Source organism: Prionailurus bengalensis, chromosome B3 (genome assembly GCF_016509475.1).
Source record: "Prionailurus bengalensis isolate Pbe53 chromosome B3, Fcat_Pben_1.1_paternal_pri, whole genome shotgun sequence".
In the NCBI taxonomy this organism is placed as follows: Eukaryota; Metazoa; Chordata; class Mammalia; order Carnivora; family Felidae; genus Prionailurus; species Prionailurus bengalensis.
The window spans coordinates 33,763,031-33,789,975 of record NC_057355.1 but is presented as its reverse complement, the minus strand read 5'-3'; the positions used below and the strand labels follow the sequence as shown (position 1 = coordinate 33,789,975).

The window sequence follows — 26,945 nt, the reverse complement described above, 5'->3', positions numbered from 1 at the left end:
CACCTGACCAATCGCCGTGCGGCCTGCCTCTGGGCGCGCCACAGCCTCGGACGCCAAGCTTCCGTCGTTTGCGCCGTGCTCGCTGGTTGGGAGGGGTGAGAAGCTGAGGGGTGGCGCCTGCGCCTTGGGTTGGGGCGGGTGCGTGGAAAAACAAGAGGGGCTGTGGGGGTACGGGAGAGCTTTCTGAAAGAGAATGTTGGCACTTGGCGCCCCGTGTGGTTGGGAGGAATGAGCAGGGAAGGCCGTCCCCTCTGCCTCTCCTCGTTAGTGGCCGGAGGCAGGTAGAGATTGAGAAGGGCTTCCTGAGACCAGAGGGGCTTTAAGAATCTCAGGTTTGCAAAGGCGGATCTCAGGGTCTTTTGTTAAGGCTAACTCATTTGCACCCCTGGTAGCCGCGGTGTGCCGGAAAGCACTTTGGCCTTCTATTCAAACAATCTGGGTTCAAAGCTTGGTTTCAGCACTGACTGTTGGAAGCCTCAAAGCACGGCTTTCACTTTCTGAGCCTTAGTTTTCTCATCTGTGAACTGGGGACAATAATACCTTTTAATGGGGTTGTTGTGGTGAGCATGAAATAACCGCTTGAACCTTATACCTGCAATTTCATACGTTTCAATATAATACATATAAGAACCTGACACTAGGAAGTAGTCTATAAATGGAAGCTGTGTTTGTGGTTGTTGTGGTTATTGACCTAAGACATGGCCAGATCTCCCTTCATCTTTATCAGAATTGGTGTCTTAGGGTTCCCATATGCCCCTCTTTTCCATCGGCACTAATGAGGAAAGGCTTATGTTAGCTGTACTCTCCTTCCTCACTCCCTGTTTTTAGCTGGATACAGCACACACAAGGAAAGCTTCGCCCTGAGTAATATAAGCACATGTCATATCTATCCCTCTTGAGCCGGCCTCGGTTCGAAGATCCCTGGTGATGTTTTTTTACATTTGGATATCTTCAGCATCTGTTTTCTGATTCCCTCTCCTTTTTGATGCCCACTCCCCAGTCTTCTCATCTTGCTCTCAGACTGGGCCACAACACCATCTTAGTATTAATTTGTTACATCCATAATAACTGAAAAAAAGTGAGGGCTATAAAATAACAGGACTTCTAGCCTTAGTCTCAGAGTGCTTGGGGAAGGAGTTGGCTCCGCTCCCTAAAACAACTCCCCAGCAAGGGCCCCATAATAGCTTTTAAAAGCCGTGCGTGCATGGGAGTGTTTGAACATAAATACATTGGGTAAGCAGAGGGGGTCTGTCCCCGTGAGTAAAATGTCAAAATCCAATATTTCATAACTTTCATAACCCTCTTCACCCCCCTCCCATCTCCCCTCTATGAATTCCAGCTGTTTACCTCCTCTACCCACCCCTCCTAGACTAAGATAAAGGAAATCGCCCAATCCTGCAAAGCTGAGCTTGTGAGTGGGCACTGTTTTGAGTTAGTCCAGCCTGTGAACCCTGTTCTTTGGGCATTATATTTTCCACACTCGCGCTCCAGATCTGTGGGCCCCAGGGCTGTGTTTGTTTTATGTGACCCCTGGCATCATGGCTGCAATTTATTGAACTGTGAGTGGATTCCTAATCCAAGCTGTACTAAGCAAATGTTCTCTCCTGGGAACCTTGGATTAGGGACGAGAGATTATGATTCTAACTGGACTGGTTTCTTGAACAGAAGAGATAAAAATTCAGGAGCTCTAGTGCACCTACCTCCCAGCACCTACCATGAGAAATGAGAAATGAAAAATGAAGAAAGGCTATCTGCAGAAAGAGAATGAACCATCTAGAGGCAGTGACCAGAAACAGTGAGATTGGTTTCTGGTTCCTAAAAGCTTCCCAGGCCCCTCTGACCTTGTGTCTCTGAGTCACATTTATCTAGATTAAATCATTTAAGCTAACATAACCTGTACCCAATGCAGAGTCTACTACAAATCCAGTCTCCTCAGTTGGCCCACAATGTACCCAGCAATCTCTCTACAGGCCAGCTTCTGCCATCATCCCCCATTCTGCTTCAGGGGGAAATTAAAGGCACGGAGGAGGAAACTGTCTTAGTTTTCAGTCCCCTCCAAGCATCTGAATCTCTCCTACTCTTTCTTTCACAGAGAAGAGAGGTCTCTCTCCAAATCCTTCCATTGTGATGTGTATTTCATTCCCTTTTGTCTCTTCAGGAACTTTGCTCCTTCACTTAAGCCTTGCCTTCATGGATAGTCAACTTTTTCCTCTCCCCTACTCTTTGATCTCAGCACATAAAGTTGATGAACTGGCCCAACCTTTAAAAAAAAGTCCCATTTTAATCCCACACACTACTGACTGTCACACATTTGTTTCTTGCCTTCCACAGGCTCCTAGGGAGTCGTGTGACTCTTCATCTCTACTTCCTACCTTCCATGTATTCCTGAAATCTAGTGCCTTAGACCTAGTGACCTCTTCCTAAAATCTCTACTGAAAATACTTTTGCTGAAGTTGCAAATGACTTTTGAGCTGAAAAACCCATTGGAAATATTTAGGCTTAATTTATTTGACTACTTGATGTCATTTGGCTTTGTTGATCACCCTGACCTGCACCCTTTTCCTCTGTTGGCTCCTATGGGCTATGCTTTTCCCATTTTTTCCCACACCCACATGGGCCCTTCCCGGCATCCTTAGTGCACTCCTTTTCTTGCACTCACCATTGAAATAAGAAAACAGGGCACCTGGCTGGCTGAAGTGTAGAGCGCGTAACTCTTGATCTCGGGGTTATGAGCTTGAGCCCCACATTGGGTGCAGAGAGTACTTTAAAACAAAAGTAAATAAATAAGAAAACAGTTTAGTCCACACCAGTTTCTCATCTCCCCACTCTTACCAGCAACCTCAATAGCACCCACCTGAAGCAGACCTTGGTAATTTGGGGTTTCTTAGAATCTGATTCCCCTTCCTTCTTTTTTTTTTTTTTTTATTAAAAATTTTTTTTTCAACGTTTATTTCTTTTTGGGACAGAGAGAGACAGAGCATGAACGGGGGAGGGGCAGAGAGAGGGAGACACAGAATCAGAAACAGGCTCCAGGCTCTGAGCCATCAGCCCAGAGCCTGACGCAGGGCTCAAACTCACAGACCACGAGATCGTGACCTGGCTGAAGTCGGACGCTTAACCGACTGCGCCACCCAGGCGCCCCCGATTCCCCTTCCTTCTTACAAGTAGATAAGCCGAGCCATGACAGACATTGAAAAGGTTGGGCCTTTTTTTTTTTTTTTTTTTCCACACCAGCTAAGACAGAGGCATGTGACGTAGGCCTGGCCAAATAGTCCTCAGAAATGCAGATTCTGAAGTAAATGATTCAGAGAAATAGAACCGTGGAGAATTCGTCCTAGCAATAGAAACAGCAGGTTTTCACTGATGGTGAAAGTAGCAGTATTCTCACTGTCTGGTTTAGACATCTCACTTTGGCTTTTGTTCTGGGACTGGCCTCCCATTGTTCCCACTCACTTCCCAAGCTTGCATGTCCTGCTTGGCAATACTTTAACTCCCCCTCCCGACCAGTGCCCTTTCAACAAATGGCTTTTCTGTTTTTTTTAAAAAAAATTTTTTTTCTAATGTTTATTTACTTTTGACAGAGAGAGAGAGAAAGACAGAGCATGAGTGGGAGAGGGGCAGAGAGAGAGGGAGACACAGAATCTGAAGCAGGCTCCAGGCTCTGAGCTGTCAGCACAGAGCCCAACGCAGGGCTCAAACTCATAGACCGCGAGATCATGACCTGAGCTGAAGTCGGACGCTCAACCGACTGAGCCACCCAGGTACCCCTGGCTTTTCTGTTTAAGTCATCCTGTGTGGCATGCTGACTGCAGGTGACTAGGACTCCCAAATTTGCATCTCCACTCTTTCACTTGTCTTTTGGGTAAGTTGCCTTGTAGACAAGTCTACTTGTATGTCTCACAGGCAAAGTCATCTTTTTGTCAGTCTGCATCTCTTCTGTGTTCCCAGCTTTGTGAATAGTATCTGTGACTTGTTCAGCCTGAACCCTGAGAGAAAAGGGTAGACACCTCGTAAACATCTTATGTTTTAGCTCTTAATACAACTTAAATCAATCCCTCCTTTGTATTCCTAGTCTTCCTCACCAGAACCACTGCACTATCCTCCTAACTAGACCCTCTATCCCAGTATCTACTCCTCTGATCTATTCTCCACTTAAGCTGTCCCTCGGGATCTTTTTAAAACCCAAATCTGATCATGTCACTCCTCTATTAAAGCCCATCAATGGCTTCCTCCTGCTCCCGTGATAAAACTGATGCCCATTCTATGGATCTGGCTTCCACTTGACTCTCGCTACTCCTTCACCTGCATTCTGGACTCCAGCCAGGTCAAGTCACACATTCTTACCAACCCTGCAGGACAATTTTTTTACCCTCCGTAAGTGCTTGATGGGGCTGACAGTCACAATGCCACCTCTGCCCCCTCCCCCACCCCCACCCCACAAAAATGGATACATGACCCATTGGGCCAGGTAGGGGACTCCATCACTCTGACCAACGTGATTAGTTCAGTTATGGGTTTGAGACCTAAGTGGAGCCAATCAATTTTCCCTTCAAAGCTCTCTGGCTTTTGAGGCCATGGCACTAGGAGTGTATGACGTTGAAGCTTCTGGCACTCAGCTCTCCCTGCCACATGGAGAAAGTGTGTCTGTGGCAGGGAAGGTAACGGGACTAAGACACAAAGAGAAACGGAGCCCCGAGAGATGGAGTGAGAGTTAGCTGATGACATTTATTAGATCCCTTGAACTCAGCCCTGCCTAAAGTTAGTAAAACCACTGCACCTCTCAGTTCCTTCTTGCTTAAGCTGGTTTGTGTTGGTTTCTATCACCTGTCGTTCAACCAGTTCAAATACAAAAATGGAATGCAGTGTGCAGATACTAAGTTGGGGGGGTGGGGGGGGGGGTTGGTGAAATTGACATGAAATGGAGGCAGTGGGCGTCTGATACTCCCTGGCAGGAAGGTTGGAAGTCCCTGAGATTTGAGTCACATATCTATCCTAAATGGAGATCTCAGGGACACACTGGAGAAATATCTGGATGTTGAAGTGTGCTGGCCTCTTAAGAGTTTCATCAAGGTCCTGAATTTCTGCTCGTCTCTGTGCTAGCATGAGTAGAACCATGCCCAGCTTTGTTTAGAGTTGCTTTTTCTGCCTATGGGCAGCAAGTTAGATGGCCAAGGGGCAAACAATCATGCGTCTTATAGATTGTAAAAGCCAGACCCTCTTCCGTAAGCTAGAGTGAGTGAAAACAAAGGCATAGATTAGGACATCCAACAGGAGATACCGGAGCTTAATGACTGAGAAGCTCTGGAGAAAAAGTGTGACCCTCCACACCACACCTGAATGCGGCTTTTATTCTCCCAAAAATATTTTTTTGAGAGAGAGAGGGTAGGGGGGAGAAGGGGAGGGGGAGAGAGAGAGAGAGAGAGAGAGAGAGAGAGAGAGAATCCTGAGCAGACTCCATGATGCCAATGCAGAGCCGGACGCAGGGCTCGATCCCAAAGACTGTGAAATCATGACCTGAGCTGAAATCAAGAGTCCAACGCCCAACTGACTGAGCCACCCAGACGCCCCTATTCTCCCACATTAAAAAAATACACATATACAGGGGCACCTGGGTGACTCAGTCCGTTGAGCGTCCAACTTCAACTCGGGTCATGATCTTGCAGTTCATGAGTCCGAGCCCCATGTTGAGGTCTGTGCTGACAGCTCAGAGCCTGGAGCCTGCTTTGGATTCTGTGTCTCCCTCTCTTTTTCTCTCCCCCACTCGTACTAAGTCTCTCTCTCTCTCTCTCTCTCTCAAAAATAAATAAAAAACATTAATATGTGTGTGTGTGTGTATATATACATATACACACACATATGTATATATATATATACATACACACATGTATATACATTTTACTTAGAATTCAGACAGTACTGGGGATTCTGGTGCCTGGGGATTCCCACTGTGAATCCTGTGGGAAAATGTAGGATATATTGGTCACAAACCTCATGTGCCTTCTTGAACTTAAATCCCCACCTGTGCCAAACAGCCCCTCCTCTTCCACGTCTGTGGTAGAGATGCCACATGGCAGGCCATGGGATCTCACTTCCCAAGCACCCACTTAGGGGGCAACTGGTGCAACTCAGAAGTATGGTGGAGGTAGCTCTCTGTGGGATGCACATTGGCCAACAGGAAACAGGAAATGAAAAGGGCACAGATGGATAAACTCCCTCTCAATTCTCCTCTTGGTGAGCTGCTCCAAGGTGCAGTTTCTCTTTGCAAACACCATGTGCTTAGCAAACAACACTGCCAAGTGACCTGTTCTCTCCTCATGGCTCACGCGAAGATGTGACCAACACAGTAATGTGTTGTCTTGCATTGCTTCACATCTTTCCCAACCCATGTCTTTCCTCCCCTCTCATCATCCTAGGCTTTCATCTCCCCAAACAGTGTCAGCACAACAACCCTTACCTCAGAGTCTGTTTTCTAGAGTACTTGGATTAAGACACGGAGCCACAATCAAAACGCCCGTCCCAACGTTAGGTCCCAACAGTGAGATAGCAAGAAGGTCCTGTGGACACAGCAGATTTCCTGCTCAAATGCAGAGAATCTAGCCCGGACTGCTGGCTTTCTGTCAGGGGCCCAAGGCTAAGGTTGGGGTGGGGGTTCAGGCCATTTCTAGCCTACTCCATAGGAGAAGCTGAGGCTCATTTCACAGGCTGTCTTTTTGCCTCCCTGCATTTTCTCCTGGAGACTCAATACTTCTCTTGGGAAAAGTCAGACCCAGGCTTGCAGCCTGTTCTGACTTCTGGGTCTCTGCTCTTAGGCAACTAGAAGGCCAGAGCCTGGAAGTTCAAAATCTCCTCTACAGATGGCCCGCCAGTCAAAGGTTCTGATCAGCCCAGGCTGCTGGAGGGTGGAGAACACTGTGACATTGGTGTATAAAGCCGGGGCTGGGGAGAAAAAGAGTGGCCCTCTGCCCTTTTTGAGTTTGCACTTGGCACAGATTTGGTCACCTCTTTGTGGACCCCACATGGCTCAGCCTGGAAGGTCAGATACTTAGACTACCTTGGTTCTGAACTCCCTGGGCCTATGAGGTTTCTTCCTTCATTGGTTATCCCCAAAACATAAGGCTGTGTGACATACTTGTATACAGGTACTGGCCATAAAGGGAGGCTGAGAGGTCAAAAACAGCCTCTGAGTCCCTGATGGATTTGGCTCTGTCATGATGCAGGCAGGTGCCATCCGAACTGTGGATGCCCAAAGATTACAACTGAAGCTGGAAATAATCAAGAGAGATCCTGTGATCTCCATGTCCTTAGCATCTTCTTTGGGAGGGTATTCCATGCATGTTATGTTCCATGAAGCAGAGGTGAAACTCCAGGTCTGGTCAGAGCACACAGCAGATCCAGATCTGCTTCACTCTCAGAGGTCATTCACCCCATCTCAGACTAAAGGTCTTTTCTTCCTATCGAAGGCATCCAGGTTGCATCCAGGGAGAAAGAAATTCCAGGGGCCCTGCCAAAGGCTGAAGACTCTTCCCACAGTCCCCAAGTGATATAAGTTCTCAGAGGGCCCACAAATTCAGTGTCCACTGAGAGACTCCTCTTAGGACTGCTTTGGTGATGTGACCTCAGTGTAATAATGGACATGGCCAGAGGACAAGCGATAGAGCAAGCTGCGGGGTGGCCAGAATGAGTGCTTCTATGGTTGCCTCACTCCTATCCTAAGCATCTCCTTGGGGCTAAGGCATAGGAGCCAGTGCCACTCAGGGATTTTGACTATCTGGTTAGGGCTACCTGGATCATGAGCCAGCCAAGTGTTGAACAGATAATGTTTCTCTGGGGGCACTGAGAAGATTAAGATTGACTTACCACCATAGACAGACCATTGTGGAAGTCATGAAGCTGAGGGGGAGGGGAACAGGCAAAGTGTGATCTATTACTAAGAAACAGAAACCTCAAGGGCCTGATCCAGGTTCAAGGGTGAGGACTCAGCAAGATTCTTGATGATGGCTGCTAGCTCACAGAGCACCCAGGAATCAAATCAGTTGCTTTGAAAGGATTGTATTGCCAGAGAATCCTTGCATCTGGCATACAGGGCTCTGGGAGTGCATAATCTCTAAGACAATCTTTACACCCAAAACCATGTCTGAAAGGAAGAGGAATGCTTCAGTTCCAGAAGGAGCATTCTCCGAGGGATTTCCATAAAGGACAATAGATACTAGGAGATATTTCACAGTGGAAACAGCTAAGAGCAATCAGTTTTGTTAACCATGAAACTCATTCTACTGTCCAGAAAGACGTAATATATGCTATAGGTTCGTGACCATTGTTTTTTCTTCTCCCCTATTCCAGATGGAAGTTTTCCTTTCTTTCTTAAAAAAAAAAAAAAAAAAAAAGTTATCCTCTTTCCCTCTCCCATTTCTTTTTTAAATAAATGTTTATTTATTTTTGAGAGAGCATGGGGGAAGGGGCCGAGAGAGGGGGACAGAGTTTTCGAAGTGGGCTCTGCACTGACAGCAGAGAGCCCAATGCAGGGCTTGAACTCACGAACCAAGGGATCATGACCTGAGCTGAAGTCATGACTCGAGTCATGATGCTTAACCAACTGAGCCACCCAGGTGCCTCTCCCTCTCCCATTTCATATTGGTTATGCACTAGAAGCTAAATTGGTCTTTTAGCCATAGTCTGAAAAATCATAAGTGACATCCAGACCTGATCAAGAATTGCACATCACAAAGGGACACTGGACTAAGGGTTCGGTAAAGAAATTGGACATGATTCTGTTTTGTCTCCCATTTTTGTTGGGCCCAGGATTGTTTCATTGTGGGGCAGGCACATTTTTTAAATTATGTTTGTCAAGAAAAATATAGGTGGATGCTGAGCACTAAAGGGGTGGAATATAGTGGATGCATATTGTTTATCTGCCCATCATTCCTTCCTTTGGGCACCCATTTCTCCCTGCCACATAATCCTGGTGAGGCTATCACTTATGGTGGCCTATTCTTCCACCCTAGAGGCAGGCACATGTCCATTCTGGCCAAAGTCCTCCCTAGGACATTTGAGTTAGAACTAGTGAGGCCAACATATAAAGGGAAGCAGAGCCAAGAGATGGAGACGTCATCAATTGAACCCCTTAGATATAGTCATGCATGAAGGCAAATGCATCCTTTGGTTTATCAATTGTTTGAGGTTTGAATGGGGGTTTTGACACTCGCAACTGGAAGAGTCCAGACTAATACATGCACACACAACAGAGACACAAACACCATGTTGTTCAAACTCATTGGATATTGTACAAGTCTTCCGTGATCTAATAGGGGTCAGCAAACTTGTTGTCTAAAGGACCAGATAGATATTTTAGGCTTTATGGGGCATATATGGTCTCTGTCTCATATTCATTTTTTGTTTTATTTTTACAACCCTTTAAAAAATGTAAAACTCTTACTAGTTTGTGGCCATACAAAAGCAGGTTGCAGGCCAGATTTACTCACGGGCCACAGTTTGCCAACCCCTGCCGGACCTCTGCAGCGTTGGCACATGATCTGCTAGTTCTTAACCATGAAGCAAGATAGTTTAAGTGCCATTTTGGTCCAAGCGTCTTGATATGACTCTGTAGTGAGTTAAGGTTCAGGACAGAGATAGGAATGAGAAAAGGCTCTTGTCTTGGTGCCCACTGTCTGCCACATAATGGGCACTGAATACATGGTAATCATTATTGTTTCTTGGTAATAAAAATAATTTATCAAAAAGAAGCAGCTGTCCTAACAGTTTTGTTCAAAAGTCAATGCATCCTTGAAGACCCTTCTCTCCCTCATGTCCTTTAGGAAACCTTTCTCTGACCTCCCTTCCCCATCAATACTCTACTGACCTCCCCCTTCCTGAATCACATACTCTACTGCTTGTGATTACACACCCTGTGTGGCCTGTCTTTCCCACTATCTCTGAGCACTTATAACATGCCTGAGCCCTAGCTCCTAGCACAGTGCTTAGCCCCTAGCATGGAAGGGCCTCCATGCCGCCATTTGAATATCTGTTTGAAGGTGCAGGTGCTCTATATGTCCACCTCTGTCCAGGGTGATCAGTCTATGTGTCAGCGTTGTGCTCGTGTAGCGATGCCCTCAACACTGGTTCCTCTCCCAATGGGAAATTATTTGTTAATATACACTGCACCTTACCTGGTAATGTTATTACCATATCTGTTATTCATCCCATTCACTCCAAAAATGAGTCAAAGACAGAGGAACAGGTGGGAACAAGTTTTCTTAGATTCTGTTATGAAGGAGGAACCCTCCAACCCCACCCCCCCACACCCTTTCCTGTCTGATGTAATATCAGATCAGAGGCCTCCAGCCTCAGCTACATCTGGGGATCAGAGGGCCCACCACACGGCTGGGGCCCCAGACCAGTTTGTCCCATGTCTATGAGGTGGAGGGGAAATGATCCTCCTGGGAAAAATATGTGCAAGGCCCTGCAGGCCCAGGACAGGCTGACCAAGGCAAGGTGAGTCATGGTGTTCTAGGCTGAATCTTTTGCCCATCTCACAGAAGCAGGCAGAAAGCACCACCGTTGATCAGCTTTATATGGCACCCACTGAATACAACAGATAGACAAAGACAGACAGACAGAGCACACACCACTTCTAAGCTGAACACTGCTCACCATCTAGAAGCACCTTGGATAAGCACATGTGAGACACTCTTGCATAGGAAAGATGTACTTTTTAAAGGAATGAAGAAGTATTTTGGCAAAACATCTACTTCCCTCCCAGGTCCTGGGTAAAGAGGGACCTCTAAATTCTGAAGCTTCTACATATTGAAAATTATCCCCTTCTCAATGGCAGTATATACAGTAGCAAACCTTCCAAGTCTGTTGTCACAGCCCTCTACATATATCCTGAATCTACTTTACAGGTGGGCAAACATAGACTTGGAGACAGAAGGTGGCCTGGAACAAGGGGACACTGGGGCTGACTTAAGGTGAGGGGAAACAGGAGGTGTCTCGGCTCAGCCAAAGGCAGGGCCTCTGTCTATCTGGATGGGGAAGGGAAAGGCTGGGGTGGTTAAAACTCCCTCTCTTCCTGTCTGGGGAAGCAGTGGTTCCACAGGAAAGGCCTTCAAGAAGGACACTCCTGCTGGCTAGAGGGCCTCTCAGGGTGGCAAAGGCCAGGACAGGCCAGAGCTCCTCCTGGAGCTCTTCAGAGATGCTCTCTGAGTTTGGGGATTATGGGTTCCCTGCTTCTATAACTCTTTTTGTTACCTGCATGGGAGCTAGACCTTAAGTCCTTGATTATTTTAAAAAGGCAAGGTGGGGGGGTGGGAATTTAAGAGGGAATGAGACACAGAACAATCTTTCCACAGCCTCCCTCTGCCTGGGCTGAGGCTTTCAAGGGTCTCCTTCACCCTGTCTCCTAGGGATATTTAAAGGCAGCTTGTATGAGACTCTATACTGTCTTTTTGTTTCTCTTGTGTTTTTTTCTTTTGTTTTGTTTTTGTTTTTGTTTTTTTTTTGTTTCTTTGTTTTAATTTATATAGATATATATATTCTTTAAAAAAAAGCAATAGTCCTTTGGTCCCTAAACTCTAAGGAATGATATGATTTTGAAAGAAGTAAATCTGGGCTTCCCTTGCAGAGAAGCCCTTGGCACCCCCAAGGCCCTCTGCTGGTTCCCCTAGACAGTCAATCCTCAGCCAGCCCCAGCTGCCTTGCCAGCCTGCGCTCTATGCCACAGGCACAGGACAACCCACTTGATGAAAACAATCCTTAACGTGGCCTGAGCCCCAGGCGCCAGCCTTGGGTCCGATCCACCTCCATCCATGGCTGCTCCTTCGGGAAGGGCTGCTCAAGCATTTCTGTGCTTTTCCTTTCCTTTCTTCTCACTCTTCAGTTTCTGTCGTTGGGTATTGGTTGATAAGGAGAGAGGAAAAAGAAAATATAAAGAGGCAAAAATCACTCTGGAGGGCAAGACAGGAGGGAGTCACCTGCCCCAGCAGTGACGTCTCAGGTGAGTGAGTGGACCTCTTTTCCCAGGGGTAGAGCTGCCGCAGGCTCAAGGCAGCAGCCTGATCCACTGAAGTGCCCTTGGGTCCTCCTGGGAAGATGACTTCAGCCCCACACCCTCTCCAAAGAGCTCCCTGGGATAGCGCAAGTGAGGCAGGGCCACATGGATCTTCTGAGACAGCAAGTCTCTGGAAGGCACAGGCAGCTGGCCCTGCCAGAAACCTAAGGGGCTTGTCATCTCTCTCCCCATCACCCACCAGGCCCTGTGGATCCTGCTTCTTTAGCTTATCTGCTTCTCTCCTCATCTCCATGTTCTCTGCCATTATCCCAGGCCCCTGCATCTTATCCCTTCTTTGCTTAACTCCCCAGTGTCCAGACTTGTGACCCTTCACAACTTTTCTAGTCTCATCCTCCAACTGCCCTGCCCTCCCCACATACAACTTCTCTACTCCCATGGCCCCCTGTGGCTCTCCCTGCAGTAGAACTACTAATGGTAGTTCTACTAATCTAATGGTTAGATCTTGCCATAACTGTCTCTCCCAGACTATGGAGACAGGAAGTTGTCTAATTCATCTCCATCCTTGGAGAAACATCAAAGTCTCCAGCTGAGGATTCCTCCTTCGCTTCTGGCTCTTCTCTCCCAGACTCTTTCAGAGGTGGGTGCTCCTGACATCTCAAAAGGAACATCAAAGCGGACAGGGCCTCCATCACTCAGGCCCCATCTGCCTGGGGTCCACCAAGGACTCACCTTTCTGTGGCTGGTCAGTGAGAGAAGATCAGTAAGGCCGATTGGCATCCTTGGGCCTCTTTAGCTGGACTTTGAGCCTCTTCATGCCAATTTGAAAGCCATTCATGGCCTGAATAGCTGTCTGGGCACTGGTTGGATTGTCAAAGCTAACAAACCCTGGGGAGCGGGAGCGGGGGCGTGGGCAGAGAGGTCAGCTGGGAACTCTGCCTGGCAGGGTCCCTTCTCTCTGACAAGCCCCGTCTGTCCCTGTTCCCTCCGGCCAGTCCCATCAAAACATATACCCCCCACCCTCCATTGTTTGCATGTGCTTATGCACACATGGATACACACTCATACTTACATAGGCAAGTGGCCTAAGTTTCCTAAAGGTATAATTCTTGGAAGGACAGGAAGAAATTCTGAGTGTGTTGGCAATGGGGAGTGTGCGGCTTGGGGGATTTCCTTGTCTTTCCCTGACATGGGTTAATTCTCTGCCTCTACCGCTCCCATTCTAGTCCTCTAAACTGTAGCTGGGGCTGGAGGGGATCTCTGGCCCCAGACTACATTCTTCCTGCCCTGCTAGACTCTAAAGCCTGACCTGGTCGAACATCTTCCAGACACCTGACTTTCTCAGGTGAACCTGAAGTGGCCTTGTTCCGGTCTGAGCTTACTACTGTGAGGCTTACTGGTATGTGAGCCTGCTTTTGTGCCATATGATTCTCTGGGAGTCATTGACTTATGGAGGGATAAGCCTAGGGTCTGCACTGAATCTCGAAGTTATGAGCGGGAGAGGCCCACGGATGGGGCTCAGCTCACCGAAACATTTGCTCTGGTTGGTGGCTCGGTCCACAAAGACTTTGGCAGAGACAACAGCTCCAAAGGGCAGGAATGTTTGTATGAGTTCTGCATCACCAAACTCCTGAGGCAGGTGATAGATGAAGAGGTTACAGCCTTCGGGGCCTGCAGGAACAGCAGCACGCTGGTTCAGGGGAGGGACCCTGAGTCCAGCCCCACCGCACCGTGATCTCCAGCCCCCTGTCTCTCACCTTCTCTTTGCTGCTGGGGCAGGGCTGAAGACTGCTGGGGAAAAGCTGTGCTCACTGGGGCATAAGCCGATGGATAGGCTGCTGGAGACAGAAGTGGGAGTGGGCAGTGACCCCCAGAAGCCATCCCCCAAGCATGGCCCCATCTGCCTGGCCATCTTTGACCAATTCAGCCCAGTACAGGTAACCCTACCTCTAGAGGGGTTGTTCTGGGCCCAGGGATGGGGGGATGGGAGGGTCGACTCCTCAGGAGAGAGCCTCACCCCCGCCCCTCCCCCAAGTTTCCCTATTCCTTTCTGGGGCCCTTCAACCCCCCCCCCCCCCCCAGGCCGCGTAGCGCCAAGTGAAACCTGCGTAGTGGTGCATCCCAGCGTAGGCCTGCTGCAGGGGGTCAGCCACACCGGGGCTCTGGGCTGGGGAGAGAGGGGCGCGAGGCCCACGGTGAAGGTGGGCGGGTGGGGAGGTGGAGGGATGTTGTGATAGGCAGCAGGGAAGGAGGAGTCCCTTCCCAGGGCGGTTGCTCCCCCCTACCCCCGGCTCCCCGCACCCCACTCCTTTTCCGGGAGATTTGGGCGGAGCGGAGGGCCCACCTGGGTAAGGGGAGAGCCCGTTATTGTAGAGAGTGTCAGAGCCCGGCTGCCCGTTGGTCTGGGGAGTCAGGGGGCCGAATCCATTAACCCCGATGGGTGCTGGCAGACCGGGAAGCGAGCCAGGGCCGCCGCCCGGCGGGGAACTGGCTGCTGGAGGCGAGGAGGTCGGAGAGTCAGGCCACAGCCCTGCGGGGCCGGATCCCAGCCGCCGCCCCGCCCCTGCGCGCAGTACCTGCCGCGGGCAACAGCGGCGCGGCTACCAGGCTGAAGGCCGCCACGTGCTGCATCTGGGCCGCCACTGCGGCCACGGGGCCTAGGCCCGGGCCCTGTGCCGCCGCCAGCAGGGCCGCCTGGTGCTGCAGGATCTTTGGGAGGGAAGAAGGGCGGGTGTGGAGGACCCAGCGGCGGGCACCTGCCCTGGCTCCCGACCTCCAGCCTGGTCCAGCCGCCCACCCGCCCTTCCGTGACCTCCGGGGCCAGGCACATACCGCGGTGGTGTAGGCTCCACAAGCCCCCAGAGGCAGCGGTGCCGGGTGGAAGGCACCCAGCTGGCCCGCCATCTGCTGCATCCGCCGCAGCGCGCGCTCCCTGTCCGTGTCCGCCAGCTTGACCACGAGGCTGGACGAGGCTCCCTGGGTAGGGCAGGGGAGGCCGCCGTGACCAGTCCAGACCCCAGCCCCGGCCCTAGGCCAAGCGCTTTGCCCATTAGGCCTTTTGTTGGGGGCACCGATCGCATGTGGGGAGAAGCCCGTCCCCACCCCCACTGACCTCACCCAGGGCCCCGGGTGCCCGCCCTCACCGCCATGGTCCGGCTGCCATGCAGACTCTGGATAGCTGCCTGAGCTTCCCCCTGACTCCCGAACTTCACAAAGGCACAGCCTGGGGCAGAATAGAAGGATTGGTGGCTCAGGCCACAGGGGCCAAAGGGTCATGTGGCCCAGAATGAGGCAGGAAATCCCAGGGTCAGCAAAAGTCACCTTTACTGGTACCATCAGGGCTCCGCAAGACGGTGCACTCCTCGATATGGCCAAAGGGCTGGAACAGGCGCCTGACGTCCTCCTCACCCTGCTGCTTCCCCAGCATTCCCACAAACAGCTTTCGGTCCTCTGGGGACAAATCCAGGAGTGACCTGGAGACCCTAAGTCCTCTTGGGCTCCCCAGAGTAGCCAGAGGAGTTTAAGAAGGTAGTTCACCACGGCCCAGCACCGGGAAGAGGTATAGGGAGTGAGAATGCCCTGGGGATACAAGGTTGGGTTTCTTTGAGGGGGAAGGATGATCTATAGACAGATCTAGAGGGAAAGAACTTAACCCAAATACACCATGAAAACTCAGGTCGTGAGAAAAAACAAGAAAGACTGCTTGCTGCTCTTGTGGAAAGTGATTTGGTTGATCTCTTTGGTTTGGTAGAGCCCTATATACATCTTTTATATGTTTGGCCTTTCTGTTGTTAGAGTCCAAGAAAGGCTATTTTGGACCATTTCAGCCTTATTCAGGGAGGGGATCCTCAAAGAAGGCCTTTGTATTCAGACTGGATTCGGAGAAGAGAAGTTCACCTTTGCTAGTCAGCCTGATGGCAGTGCTATCAATGCCCCTTCCTGTGCAAACCAGGGAGGGTTCTGGGCAAAAAACAAAAAACAAAACAAAACAAAAACAGCACAGAAAACCTTTGTCTCATTGTACTACCTCATCCCCAGATATTGAACACTGGAATGATGAATCTCCAAGTCTAGCACCAAACTCAACTCGGGTGCCCAAAGGTTGAAAGAGAGCAGGAAGCTTGGGTTCCTGAGCCTCCAACATTAGCATTTCCCCCCCTACACTTGCCAAACCCTTGACCCCTTTCCTTAACTCTCAGCTCAACCAACTTATTGCCTCGTTGAGCTTCCAAGGCCCTCATTGAGCCCCACTGCCTCCTTTCTGCCTTCCCTGATTCTCTTGCCCTGATCCTTCCTCAGGTGTCCGTGCTAAGAACAGTTCTTTCTGCCTGTAGAACTTGGATGACCACCTGAAAATAAGTCATATCCCTCCCTGTCTTCACTCTTCCTCTGGGAGTAGAGATGCCAGGAAAGAGACTGCAAGCTTTGCGTGTGTTCCTTGGAGCTGGGGCTGGAAACCAGGGCTCATCTGCAGATCTAGCAAGTAAGGTCTCAGCAGCACCATCCAGGAGCCCAGGGTAGAGGGGCCCAGCCCACAGGGCCTACTGTCAAAGCCCTGTCCTTTCTGCACCAACAAAAATCTCTGCAATAGGATGCGGCTTCATGTAGGCAACATACATTGACAGAGAAGGAATGGGTGAGATTCTGCCTTCAGGCTTCACCTTCAGATCCTAGAGCCCAAGAAAACCCATCCCACACTCCTTTACTCCTTGACAAGTTTGGCTAGGCCACTGGGGATCCCTGGGTCCTGAGTGCAAGGGAGACAATGCTGGTGAGAGTCATAGACTGAAGCCTGGGTGGCAATGAAAAGGAAGAATAGACTCCCTGAAGTTAGCAGTGGAGTGAATCTCCAGCAAGGTTATCTGTGTGTCCACATTTTACCTGGATGGTGTGGGATTCAGCCTAGGCTGTCCTGGGAGTCTAAGGGGTCTATCAATTCTGTGTCTGTGTGGAGGGTGGGGCTGTAGTTTACATGGGACAGGCAGAGCATGTTTCAGCAGAATCCTGCCCCCTCTCCAGAGGGTTGCTGCCCATTGATCCCAAGGGGGAAGGGATATACAGTGTACTGTGGCTGGAATCCTAGAGGAAGCGCTGGCCTTCTGTGGTGAGAGTACAATCTGATGAGTGTGCTTCACTTCTGGGAGTGTTAGCTACAGAAGAGTGCTTTTGGAACAGATCACTGGTTTCTTTCTTTTTTTTCTTTTAGAAAAAGCTGTGGAATATGCTGTTCTAACAAAAACATTAGGATGAAGCTCGAAATGTAAGAGACAACTGCTCTGACTGAAACCAAAAAAGTGGGGGTGGGGATGGGGGGGCTGAAGTTCCTCTTGCTTCATCTTCTAGAACCCCCTAAATGGGACTCCAAGGAAAGTCCTTTAAAAACCACTGACCTAAAAGATAACAAACATACGGTGTATGAAGAGGGATCTGAGATCATCCTTTCCAGGAAACCAAGAAGACCAGAAAAGGTCTTTCACGAATTGCTTGATCAGTCTGCTGGTGGCTTTGCCTTGACGTCGGAAGACAGGCCCTGTTTGCTCAGGGAATCACACCCCAGAAAACTGTGTCATTGTTCTGAGCTATGATACTAAAGTATGCCCATATGTCTGTCAGAAGTCCAGGAGGCGCTTAGAGAAGATCCTACGACCTCGAGTCCCAAGGCTTAAAGAGGGCTTCGTGATGCCCTAATTTGTAGTGCAGCTGCATCACTGGGTAGGGCCTACAAGATGGTGATGGCACCTAGGTAAGATGTTATACCACATGGACCAGCATCCAGGTAGCCCTAGGTAGGAAGAGAAAAGTCAAGGCTGAGATGGAGCTCCCAAGACAATAAACAGGATTGTGTAGACAGTGGCCTGATCCTTTATCTGCTCTTCCTCTCATTGCTCTATTCTGCTGACGGTGGTCAGTTCAAGCTCATGACACAGACCATGAAATTCTCTGATCCTTCTTTTCCAGTGCCAAGTCAAGAATTTCAATTTCCACGAGAGGGCACTGACCCTATGGTTCTGGCCTACTGGGCTCTACAGAATTTGAAATTGAAATGAAGCTGGGGTACAGACTGGGCTGTTTCACAGGTGTCACTTTGACTCCTGGTATTCCCTTTACCACTTTACGGGGAGCCTGATGATGTTTGACAGGAGGATGATCTAGGTCACAATGACCATGAGTTTCAGGTGATCTTGAAATGGTGGGATAAGTTTCTCAGGGACCTGCCAAAGAGAAGTACAGGCTAGACCTCCTAAGAGTAGCCCAAAATACACAGCCCTGAAGGTTCTGAGGGCTGATTAGTGCCCCCAGAGAGAGATGGTGGTGGGAGTTAGCCCAGGTAATTCAATTTCCTCTAGTTCAAACTCTATCAGTTTAGGAAAGCGAGGGTTCTATAAGACGTGGGTCAGAAATGTCTGCATAAAACCATCCCATGGGCAGTGGGTGGGGCCCCAGCAAGATGGGAATATCAAGGAAGGAGGCTCAACCTTCCCAGAGTGGAAGGAATTGGAAGATAGCATTAGTGTGGAGTTGAGACAGAATTAGATAGACACACAGTTGAATAGCATTACCACATTCTCTTGTTGTCAACTAAGGTGTACTCCTTGGTCTTCTATCAAATGCTTTTTTGAACCCAGATCAAGTTGTTTGGGCCCAGAGGCCCTTCTCCTTAAAGCTGCCTTGTGTAGCTGGCTATACAGGTCAGGGATTCTAATGCAGCAAGTGATGGGCTTTGAGAACCCAGAGTCAGAGTCAGTCCACTCCCTCTTCCTCAAGAAAGGCACCAAGATGCTGTTCAAGAAAGGAGGCTCTGCCTCAAGTTGGCCCAGAGGAATTCCTCAAGGGCCCAAGCTTCTGGCTTCTAGGCCTCTCACACCCACTCACCTTCCTGTTGGTGGGATGTCATGATTGTAGGGACTGTTAGGAACAAGGTTACAGCATTAAACCACCAAATATATCTTAAAATATATATTAAACCACCAAATATATCTTTAAAATACTGGTCCATCTTTCAGTCCAAATTCCAACCCCAGGGGTCTTGCTGGTGGCAGCATTTGGAGCATAGCCTCTCTCCCCTGATGTTCTTAGTGATGACTCCAGCACAAGGAGCCAAGAAAGCCCGGGATAGTCAGTGAAGGAAACACCCAGGGTAAACCAGAGTCTTCTGGCTCAACCTTATAAGCATCAAGAAGAGCTTTAATTCCACAAATGTTAGAACTAATAAACAAATTCAGCAAGTTGCAGAATACAAAATCAACACAGAATCAGTTGTGTTTTTATACACTAGCAATGAACAATCCAAAAAGAAAATTAAGAAAACAGTTCCATTTATAGTAGCATCAAAGAGAATAAAATACTTAGGAATAAACTTAAACAAGGAGGAAAAAGACTTGTCTCCTGAAAACTACAAAATATTGCTGAAAAATTTAAGAAGACACAAATAAATGGAAGACATCTTGTGTTCATGGATTGAAAGACTTAATATTGCTAGATGTCACCACTACCCAAAGAGATCTGCAGATTTAATGTAATTTCTATTAAAGTACCAATGGTACTTTTTGCAGAAATAGAGAAATCCATTCTAAAATTCATATGAAATCTCAAGAAACCTTGAACAGTCAAGACAATCTCAAAAAAGAAGAAAGTTTGAGATCTCACACTTTCTGATTTCAAACTTATTACAAAGCTACAGTAATCAAGCAGTGTGACACTGGCATAAAGACACGCAGACCAATGGAATAGAATAGAGGCCAGAAATAAGCCCTCACATATATGGTCAAGTGATTTTTGACAAGAGTGCCAGTCTTTTCAACAAATAGTGTTGAGAAAAGTGGATATATACATGCAAAAGAATGACATTGGACCCTTACTTTCACCGTATACAAAAATTAACTGAAAATGAATCAAAGACCTAAGCATGAGTGCTAAAAGTATGACACTGTTAGAAGAAATCAGGGGAAAAGCTTCATGACCTTGCATTTGGCAATGATTTCTTAGATATGACACCACACACACAGGCAACAAAAGTAAGAATACATAAACTGAACCACATCAGAATTAAAAACTTCTGTGCATCAAAGTACACACTCGGAGCTACAGAGTAGGAGAAAATATTTGCAAGTCATATATCTGATAAGGGGTTAATATCCAGAATAAGAGCTCCTACAACTCAACAACAACAAAAAATAAATGATCCTATTAAAAAGTGAGCAAAGGGGCTCAGTTGGTTGGGCGTCCGACTTCGGTTTGGGTCATGAGTTTGAGTCCCATGTGGGCTCTGTGCTGACAGCTCAGCGTCTGAATTTGGCTCAGGTCATGATCTTGCGGTTTGTGGGTTCGGGCCTGTGTCAGGCTCTGTGCTGGCAGCTTGGAGCCTGGAGCCTGCTTCAGATTCTGTGTCTCTCTGCCCCTCCCCCACTCACGCTCTGTTTCTCTCTCTCTCTCTCACTCTCTCAAAAATAAATAAACTTTTTTAAAAAGTGAGCAAAGGGCTTAAATAAGCTTGTCACCAAAGAAGATATACAAATGGCCAGTGAGCATATACAAAAATGCTCAACACAACTGTAAATCCTTAAAGAAGTAAAAATTAAAGCCATAAACCATATCACCTTACACCTATTAGGATGACTAGTTTTGGGGAGAGGGTTGTTTGATTTTTTTAAATTAATTAATTTATTTTGAGAGAGCACGCACAAGTGGAGGAGGGGCAGAGAGAGAGAGAGAATCCCAGGCAGACTCTGCTCAGCGGGGGGCCTTTTGCAGGGCTCAATCCCACAACCCAGAGATCACAACCTGAGCCCATATCAAGAGTCAGCCACTTAACTGCTTAAGCGAGTGAGCCACCCAGGTGTTCCTAGGAGAAGAAGGAGAAGGTGGAGGAGGAGAGGAAGGAGAAAAGGATAAGAAGAAGGGGGGGGGGAGGAGGAGTGGGAGGAGAGGAAGGAAAAAGTAGCAAGTGTTGGAAAGAATGTGGAGAAATTGAAACTGGGGACTTTGTGCACTGTTGGTAGGAATGTAAAATGGTATAGCCACTATGGAAAACAGTATGGCAGCTCTACCCAAAATTTAAAATAGGATTACCATATGATCCAGCAATACCAGTTTTGAGTGTTATATCAAAAAGAATTGAAAACCAAGTCTCAGAGAGATATTTGTACACTTATGTTCATAGTAGCATTATCCACAAGAGCTAAACATGGAAGTAATCCAAATATCTATCAGCCAATGAATGGATAAAGAAAGTGTGGTGTATATACATGTATATATGTATACACACACACACACACACACACACACACACACAATGGAATATTATTCAGCCTTTGAAAGGAAGGGAAATCTGACATATGCTACAACATGGATGAACCTTGAAGACATGATGCTAAGTGAAATAGGCCAGCCACAAAAAGACAAATACTGTATGATTTCAGTTAAATGAGATATCTAGAGAAGTCAAATTCATAGAAACAGAAAGTAGAGGATGGTTACAGGGGCTGGAGGGAGTTACTTAATGGGTACAGATTTGGGGTTTTATAAGATGAAGAAATTCTGGAGATGGGTTGCACAACAATGTGAATATACTTAATACAAGTGAACTGTACACTTAAAAATTGTAAAGGTGAATATAAAAGTGGTAAAGGTGATAAAGTTTATGTTATGTCTATTTTACTATAATTTTTTAAAATGAAGAAGGGGCTGGGAAAATAAAATAAGATAAAAAAAACAGAGAGGGACGCAAACCACAAGGGACTCCTAGCTACAGAGAACAAACTGAGGGAGGGGCGCCTGGGTGGCTCAGTTGGTTGAGCCACCAACTTCGGCTCAGGTCATGATCTCACGGTCTGTGAGTTCGAGCCCCGCGTCGGGCTCTGTGCTCACAGCTCAGAGCCTGGAGCCTGCTTCAGATTCTGTGCCTCCCTCTCTCTCTGCCCCTCCCCCATTCATGCTCTCTCTCTCTCTCTCTCTCTCTCTCTCTCTCTCTCTCTGTCAAAAATAAATAAACATTAAAAAAATTTTTAAAAACCCTGAGGGTTGATGGAGGGAGGTGGGGGGGGGGGGATGGCCTAGATGGGTGATGGGCGATGGACATTAACGAGGGCACTTGTGATGAGCACTGGGTATTCCATGTAAGTGATGAATCACTAAATTCGACTCCTGAAACCAATATACACTATATGTTAACTAACTTGAATTTAAATAAAATCTTGGAAGAAAAAAGATGAAGAAGGGCTCTAAGGAGGGCTGAAAAATAGGCACATAGACCAAGAAAGAACAGAGACTCTGTTTTCCCTTAATCCTGATCCAGAAGAACCACAAAGTGAGGTAGAAAGGTAGACCAAGCCTGAGAGTCCAGGTTCCTCTGAGAGAGAAGAATCTCAGGATCCAGACTGTATTTTCCTTTGCAGGCTGTATACCTATACCTGAAGGGCTCGTCAGCGCCGTTCAGCCATTGCCATGACCTAAAAGTGTTAACAATCAGCTTTGGGTGATCTGTTCTGAGTCAAGCTTAAGGAAAGCACCTCCTTTTACCTTCAGAGGTAGAATTAATGTTAGGAAGTGAAACATTGACTTGAGTAGTCTTAAGCACTACTGTGAATCTTATCCAGTCAGGTCTTCACTGGAAGAATGCCTTTTAGAATTAAGTGAGTATAAGGATCAAAGACAAATATGAGTGTCAGGTGACCAACTGAACAGTTGTTGCTAAGGTGTATATGTGACTTAGGTCAGAGGCTATGTCCCAGTATTATGCAATTCTGAACATTCTAGCTCAATACTTTAACTCAAAGTTCAGTTGTAAAACACTGAATAAAAGAGAATCCTGGATAAAATTAGAAAAATGTGGCCCACCTAGTTAGATAATTATATATACAGTATTTTGTATTCCAAATCCAAATCCAAACAAACCTGTGCAAATACAGGCAGAAATTACTTAATTAATTATAGGATGGTGATAGGAGGGTTGATATGATAACAGATCATTGGCCTTTTCCGTTCACCAAACTTCAAGATTAAAAAAAGAGATGCCTTACTTCAGAGAGCATTTAAGATTTCAAAGTTTCAAAAAACTAAAGTGGAAAGAGTGCATGGATTGATTACTTAACCTATATCTGTACCTCGGGCATCCTGGATACATGAATATTTTCTAGGTTAAAAACAAAAAAAAAAAACCAAAAAAACAAAAAAACAAAAACCTAAGTTGGAGAATGGGACAAGCAAAGTAATCACTATTATGCTTTATGAATTTATTGATTTTGTTATAAAATTTGAAAGAGATGAAAAAATATACAAGAGTTCAATGATTTTGAAGATTTTGCCTTAGGACTAAAAAATACTTTTCCTGTAAGATTGGTACTTACAACTTAACTTATTTTTTGTGCCTCCATAGCAGAGATAATGTAAGTTAGAAAAAATAAACTACAGTCTCTATGCTGAACAGCAAATAAAATAGACTTAGGAACTGTTAACTAACCTTATTGTGGTAACCATTTTGCAATATATACCTGTATCAAATAATCACATTGCATATCTTCAACTTATATATGTTGTATGTCAATAATGTCTGAATAGAGCTCAAAAAATAGGAAACAAAATAGACTTATTTAGTTACCATTGTATGAAGGGTTTGGGGATCTCTAGCTCTGACCTCATATAATTTGAAGTTAACATTTTGAAACACACGAACCTTGAATTTTTGCCCCGGCACACATTTTAATGTTCACATTCAAACAAATCCAAATGCCAAGGAGAAAATTTTCTGGCACTATGTTTGTTTTATATACAAGTGGGTGCCTTAAGTATAATTAGGATATTATTTTGTTTTGGAAAATTAGGTGCATTTTCCTTTAAAAGTACCACTCGACGCCACAGGATGTAAAATATAGGCATGGAGTACGGAGTACATAAACTGCGCGGAACTTAGCTGCACAAGTTATGGGAAAAGCCTGAGATACATTCAAAGGCTCCTATAACATAGTCCATGACGACCTGGATGCCCATTTGACACTCTGAGTACCATCAAGGCTGCAGAGGATGATCATGGAAGAAGAGGGCCTCCAGCACCTTCTATCAGGCAGATCCTGTTGTGTTGCTACTATTACTGCATTGTAAGCATTGAACATACAAATGTTACCAACAACTTCTAAAAGTACTACGACATAGTGTGTTTAAAACATAGGTTACTTCAACCACAAACCTCATGTCTATTGATTAAAAATAGAAATACTACGCAGTTGCACTGGCATCAAAATTCAAAGGAGAATGTAAAGTAACTATTTTCATCAAAAAGCTCACGTGTGCACAATAGATTACTCCTATATGCAGATGGGAAGAAATGGAAGTCTTTGGGCAAAAGAAGTAAAACTAACAGGTTTGGCTGGGTTCTCACAGTGCTGGCCAATTTTTAAAAATTGAATTAGTTGGTGGGGCACCTGGGCGGTTCAGTTGGCTAAGCGTCTGACTTCGGCCTAGGTCACGATCTCGCGGCTTGTGAGTTCAAGCCCCGCATTGGGCTCTGTCCTGGAGCCTGTTTTGGATTCTGGGTTTCCTCTCCCCTCCCCCACCTGTGCTCTGTCTCTCTCTGTCTATCAAAAATAAATAAACGTAAAAAAAATTTAAGAAAAAATATTGAATTAGTTGGGACGCCTGGGTGGCTCAATTGGTTAAGCGTTCGACTCTTGATTTTGGCTCAGGTTATGATCTCAGGATTTGTGAGATCAAGCCCCTGGTCCAGCCTCCGCACTGACAACAGGGAGCCTGCTTGGGATTCTCTCTCTCCCTCTTTGTCTCTCCCTCTCTCTCTCTCTCTGCCCCTCCCTGCTAATGTTCATTCACTCTCTTTCAAAATAAATAAATAAACTTTAAAAATTGAATTAGTTGCCAATATTTAATACAATTAAAATGTAAATTGTAATTCAGTCATGACAGTCTCATCCATTTAAAGTTACCTACCTGGTTCCTGTAGCATTTAAGTTGGTGATCCCTGTTTTATGAGGGGAAAATCTAACACTTCCTTCCAGAAGAAAATGGTGGAATTTTGGAAGATTATACTATTTGCTTTGATACCCTCTAGATTATGTCTGCATTGATATCAGTATTCTTAAAAGATATAGAAATCACTATTAATCAACTAAACTAAGGGATTTAATTTTGGGAATAATAAAAAATGCAAACTTATAGGCTTAAATATATCAGGACAGGTGTGACCATTAACTCTGAAGTTTTTCTTAGATAATTTTTTAATTTATTATTTTTAAAAAATTTTTTAACATTTATTTATTTTTGAGACAGAGACAGAGCATGACTGGGGGAGGATCAGAGAGTCAGGGAGACACAGAATCTGAAACAGGCTCCAGGCTCTGAGCTGTGAGCACAGATCCCACGCGGGGCTCAAACTCACAGACTGCGAGATCATGACCTGAGCCAAAGTTGGCCCCTTAACCGACTGAGCCACCCAGGCACCCCATAATTTTTTTAATTTAAATTCAAGTTAGTTAACATACAGTGTAGTCTTGGCTTCAGAAGTAGATCCCAGTGATTCATCTCTTACATATGTGGTCATCCCAAAATGTGCCCTCCTTAATGCCCATCACCAATTTAACCCACCCCCCCAAGCAATGAACTTTTATAGAATGTTTAGGATCACAGAGATCAGACTTGAATAGGGCAAGCTGTCCCACATTGGTGTCAAATGTTACATTTCAAAAAATCAAACTCTGATACCATTTCAAGAGTTGAGTCTCTAAAGCATTAGTTTGTGTTAAAATTCAGCAGAGAGCTGAACTCACTTTAGAAGCAGTATATAACATTGAAGGAAAGGAACACACTTCAATTAGTAACAAGATTATCTAACACAGATCAGTTTGGTAGTTAAATACTAATAAATTGTAAGGGTCTAACTGTTCTGCAAGACAGTACATATGCCTCCTCTCTCCTGAAAATGTAGCAGGGAGCATTTGGTGACTCTGAGTGGGAGCAGGAAGGAATTGAGAGATTGGGTCATCTAAATCTGCAAGGATTATTCATGAATGCATATGGAGTATATGTGTGCTAAGAGACATCACTTGTCAGGAAATACCTGTGTAACACATAACTACTAAAATTATGAATTCCACTGCCAGGCAGACCTCTTTTCAACTAGATTTGCTTATCCTGCTCTCTCGAGCTGCTCTGAATCTGAACAGGTGTATAGGTGGGCTGCCACAGGTTACAGAATTTGTCAGTGATGTGACACCTGAAAAACCTGTACAAAAGGGGGAGGCAAATGATAAAACTCAGGCTGATGCCACTGAATGGGGCCCAGATGATGAGGAAAGATGGACTACGACAAGCAGAAGCATCATCAGAAGCCTCCTTTGTACAGCTGCCCTCATCCCAACAAGTTGTATTGGACTCCAAACAGCAAGAGTGCCCCCAGCATTGTGAACTTAGTTCCTGAACCAGACTCCAAGTTTCATCATGTTCTGAACTCTGTGCACGCTATTCCCTTTGCGTAAACACTTGCCCCCTCTCACCTCCTTTCTGTATTTGACTACTTCTTGTCTATCCTTGAGATCTCAGTTTGAATATTAATACCTCTAGGAGCCCATCTTGACCTCCCAGACTAAGAAAGGTGCCTCTTGCTATTGTGCTCACAATCCCTCCAGAACTTGAAAGACACTGATCACACTGAATTGTAACCCCCTTGTTCACTATCCCCACATAGCTTCAGACTCAATGAAGCTAGATGCCAGGGCTGTCTTGCTCACAGTTCTATTCCTAATATGGAGTTAAGTTACTCAGAAGATGTTGGCTGGATGGTTGAATAAACTCAACATGTCTGCTTCTTAGCTGATTCAGCTACTCTCAGCTGGTCTCTAAGCTATGGGACTAGCTAGTGTTTGTGGACAAGACTTAGAAGATAGTCAACAACGGCCAACAATGGTCTCGATGCCTAACAGAGCTTCCCAAAAGGGAGAAA

General features: G+C 46.4%; 1 protein-coding gene across 2 annotated transcripts in view; it reads right to left on the bottom strand.

Annotated features, from left to right (window-relative positions):
• Nucleotides 1-10,549: 10,549 nt before the first annotated feature.
• Nucleotides 10,550-26,945, bottom strand: part of CELF6 (CUGBP Elav-like family member 6) — a 30,460-nt gene continuing 14,064 nt past the window's right edge. Inside the window, exons 4-13 of one of the 2 annotated variants that reach the window (XM_043553972.1) lie at nt 15,323-15,451; nt 15,145-15,224; nt 14,834-14,977; nt 14,578-14,710; nt 14,346-14,492; nt 14,106-14,168; nt 13,759-13,839; nt 13,529-13,672; nt 12,734-12,889; nt 10,550-11,875 (exon numbers count right to left, since the gene is read on the bottom strand). In XM_043553972.1, the coding sequence (XP_043409907.1) occupies nt 12,762-12,889; nt 13,529-13,672; nt 13,759-13,839; nt 14,106-14,168; nt 14,346-14,492; nt 14,578-14,710; nt 14,834-14,977; nt 15,145-15,224; nt 15,323-15,451 (1,049 nt within the window). In that variant the 3' untranslated portion in view covers nt 10,550-11,875; nt 12,734-12,761. Of the gene's footprint in view, nt 11,876-12,733; nt 12,890-13,528; nt 13,673-13,758; nt 13,840-14,105; nt 14,169-14,345; nt 14,496-14,577; nt 14,711-14,833; nt 14,978-15,144; nt 15,225-15,322; nt 15,452-26,945 lie in introns of both variants that reach the window. The other variant, XM_043553971.1, reaches the window with a different exon arrangement.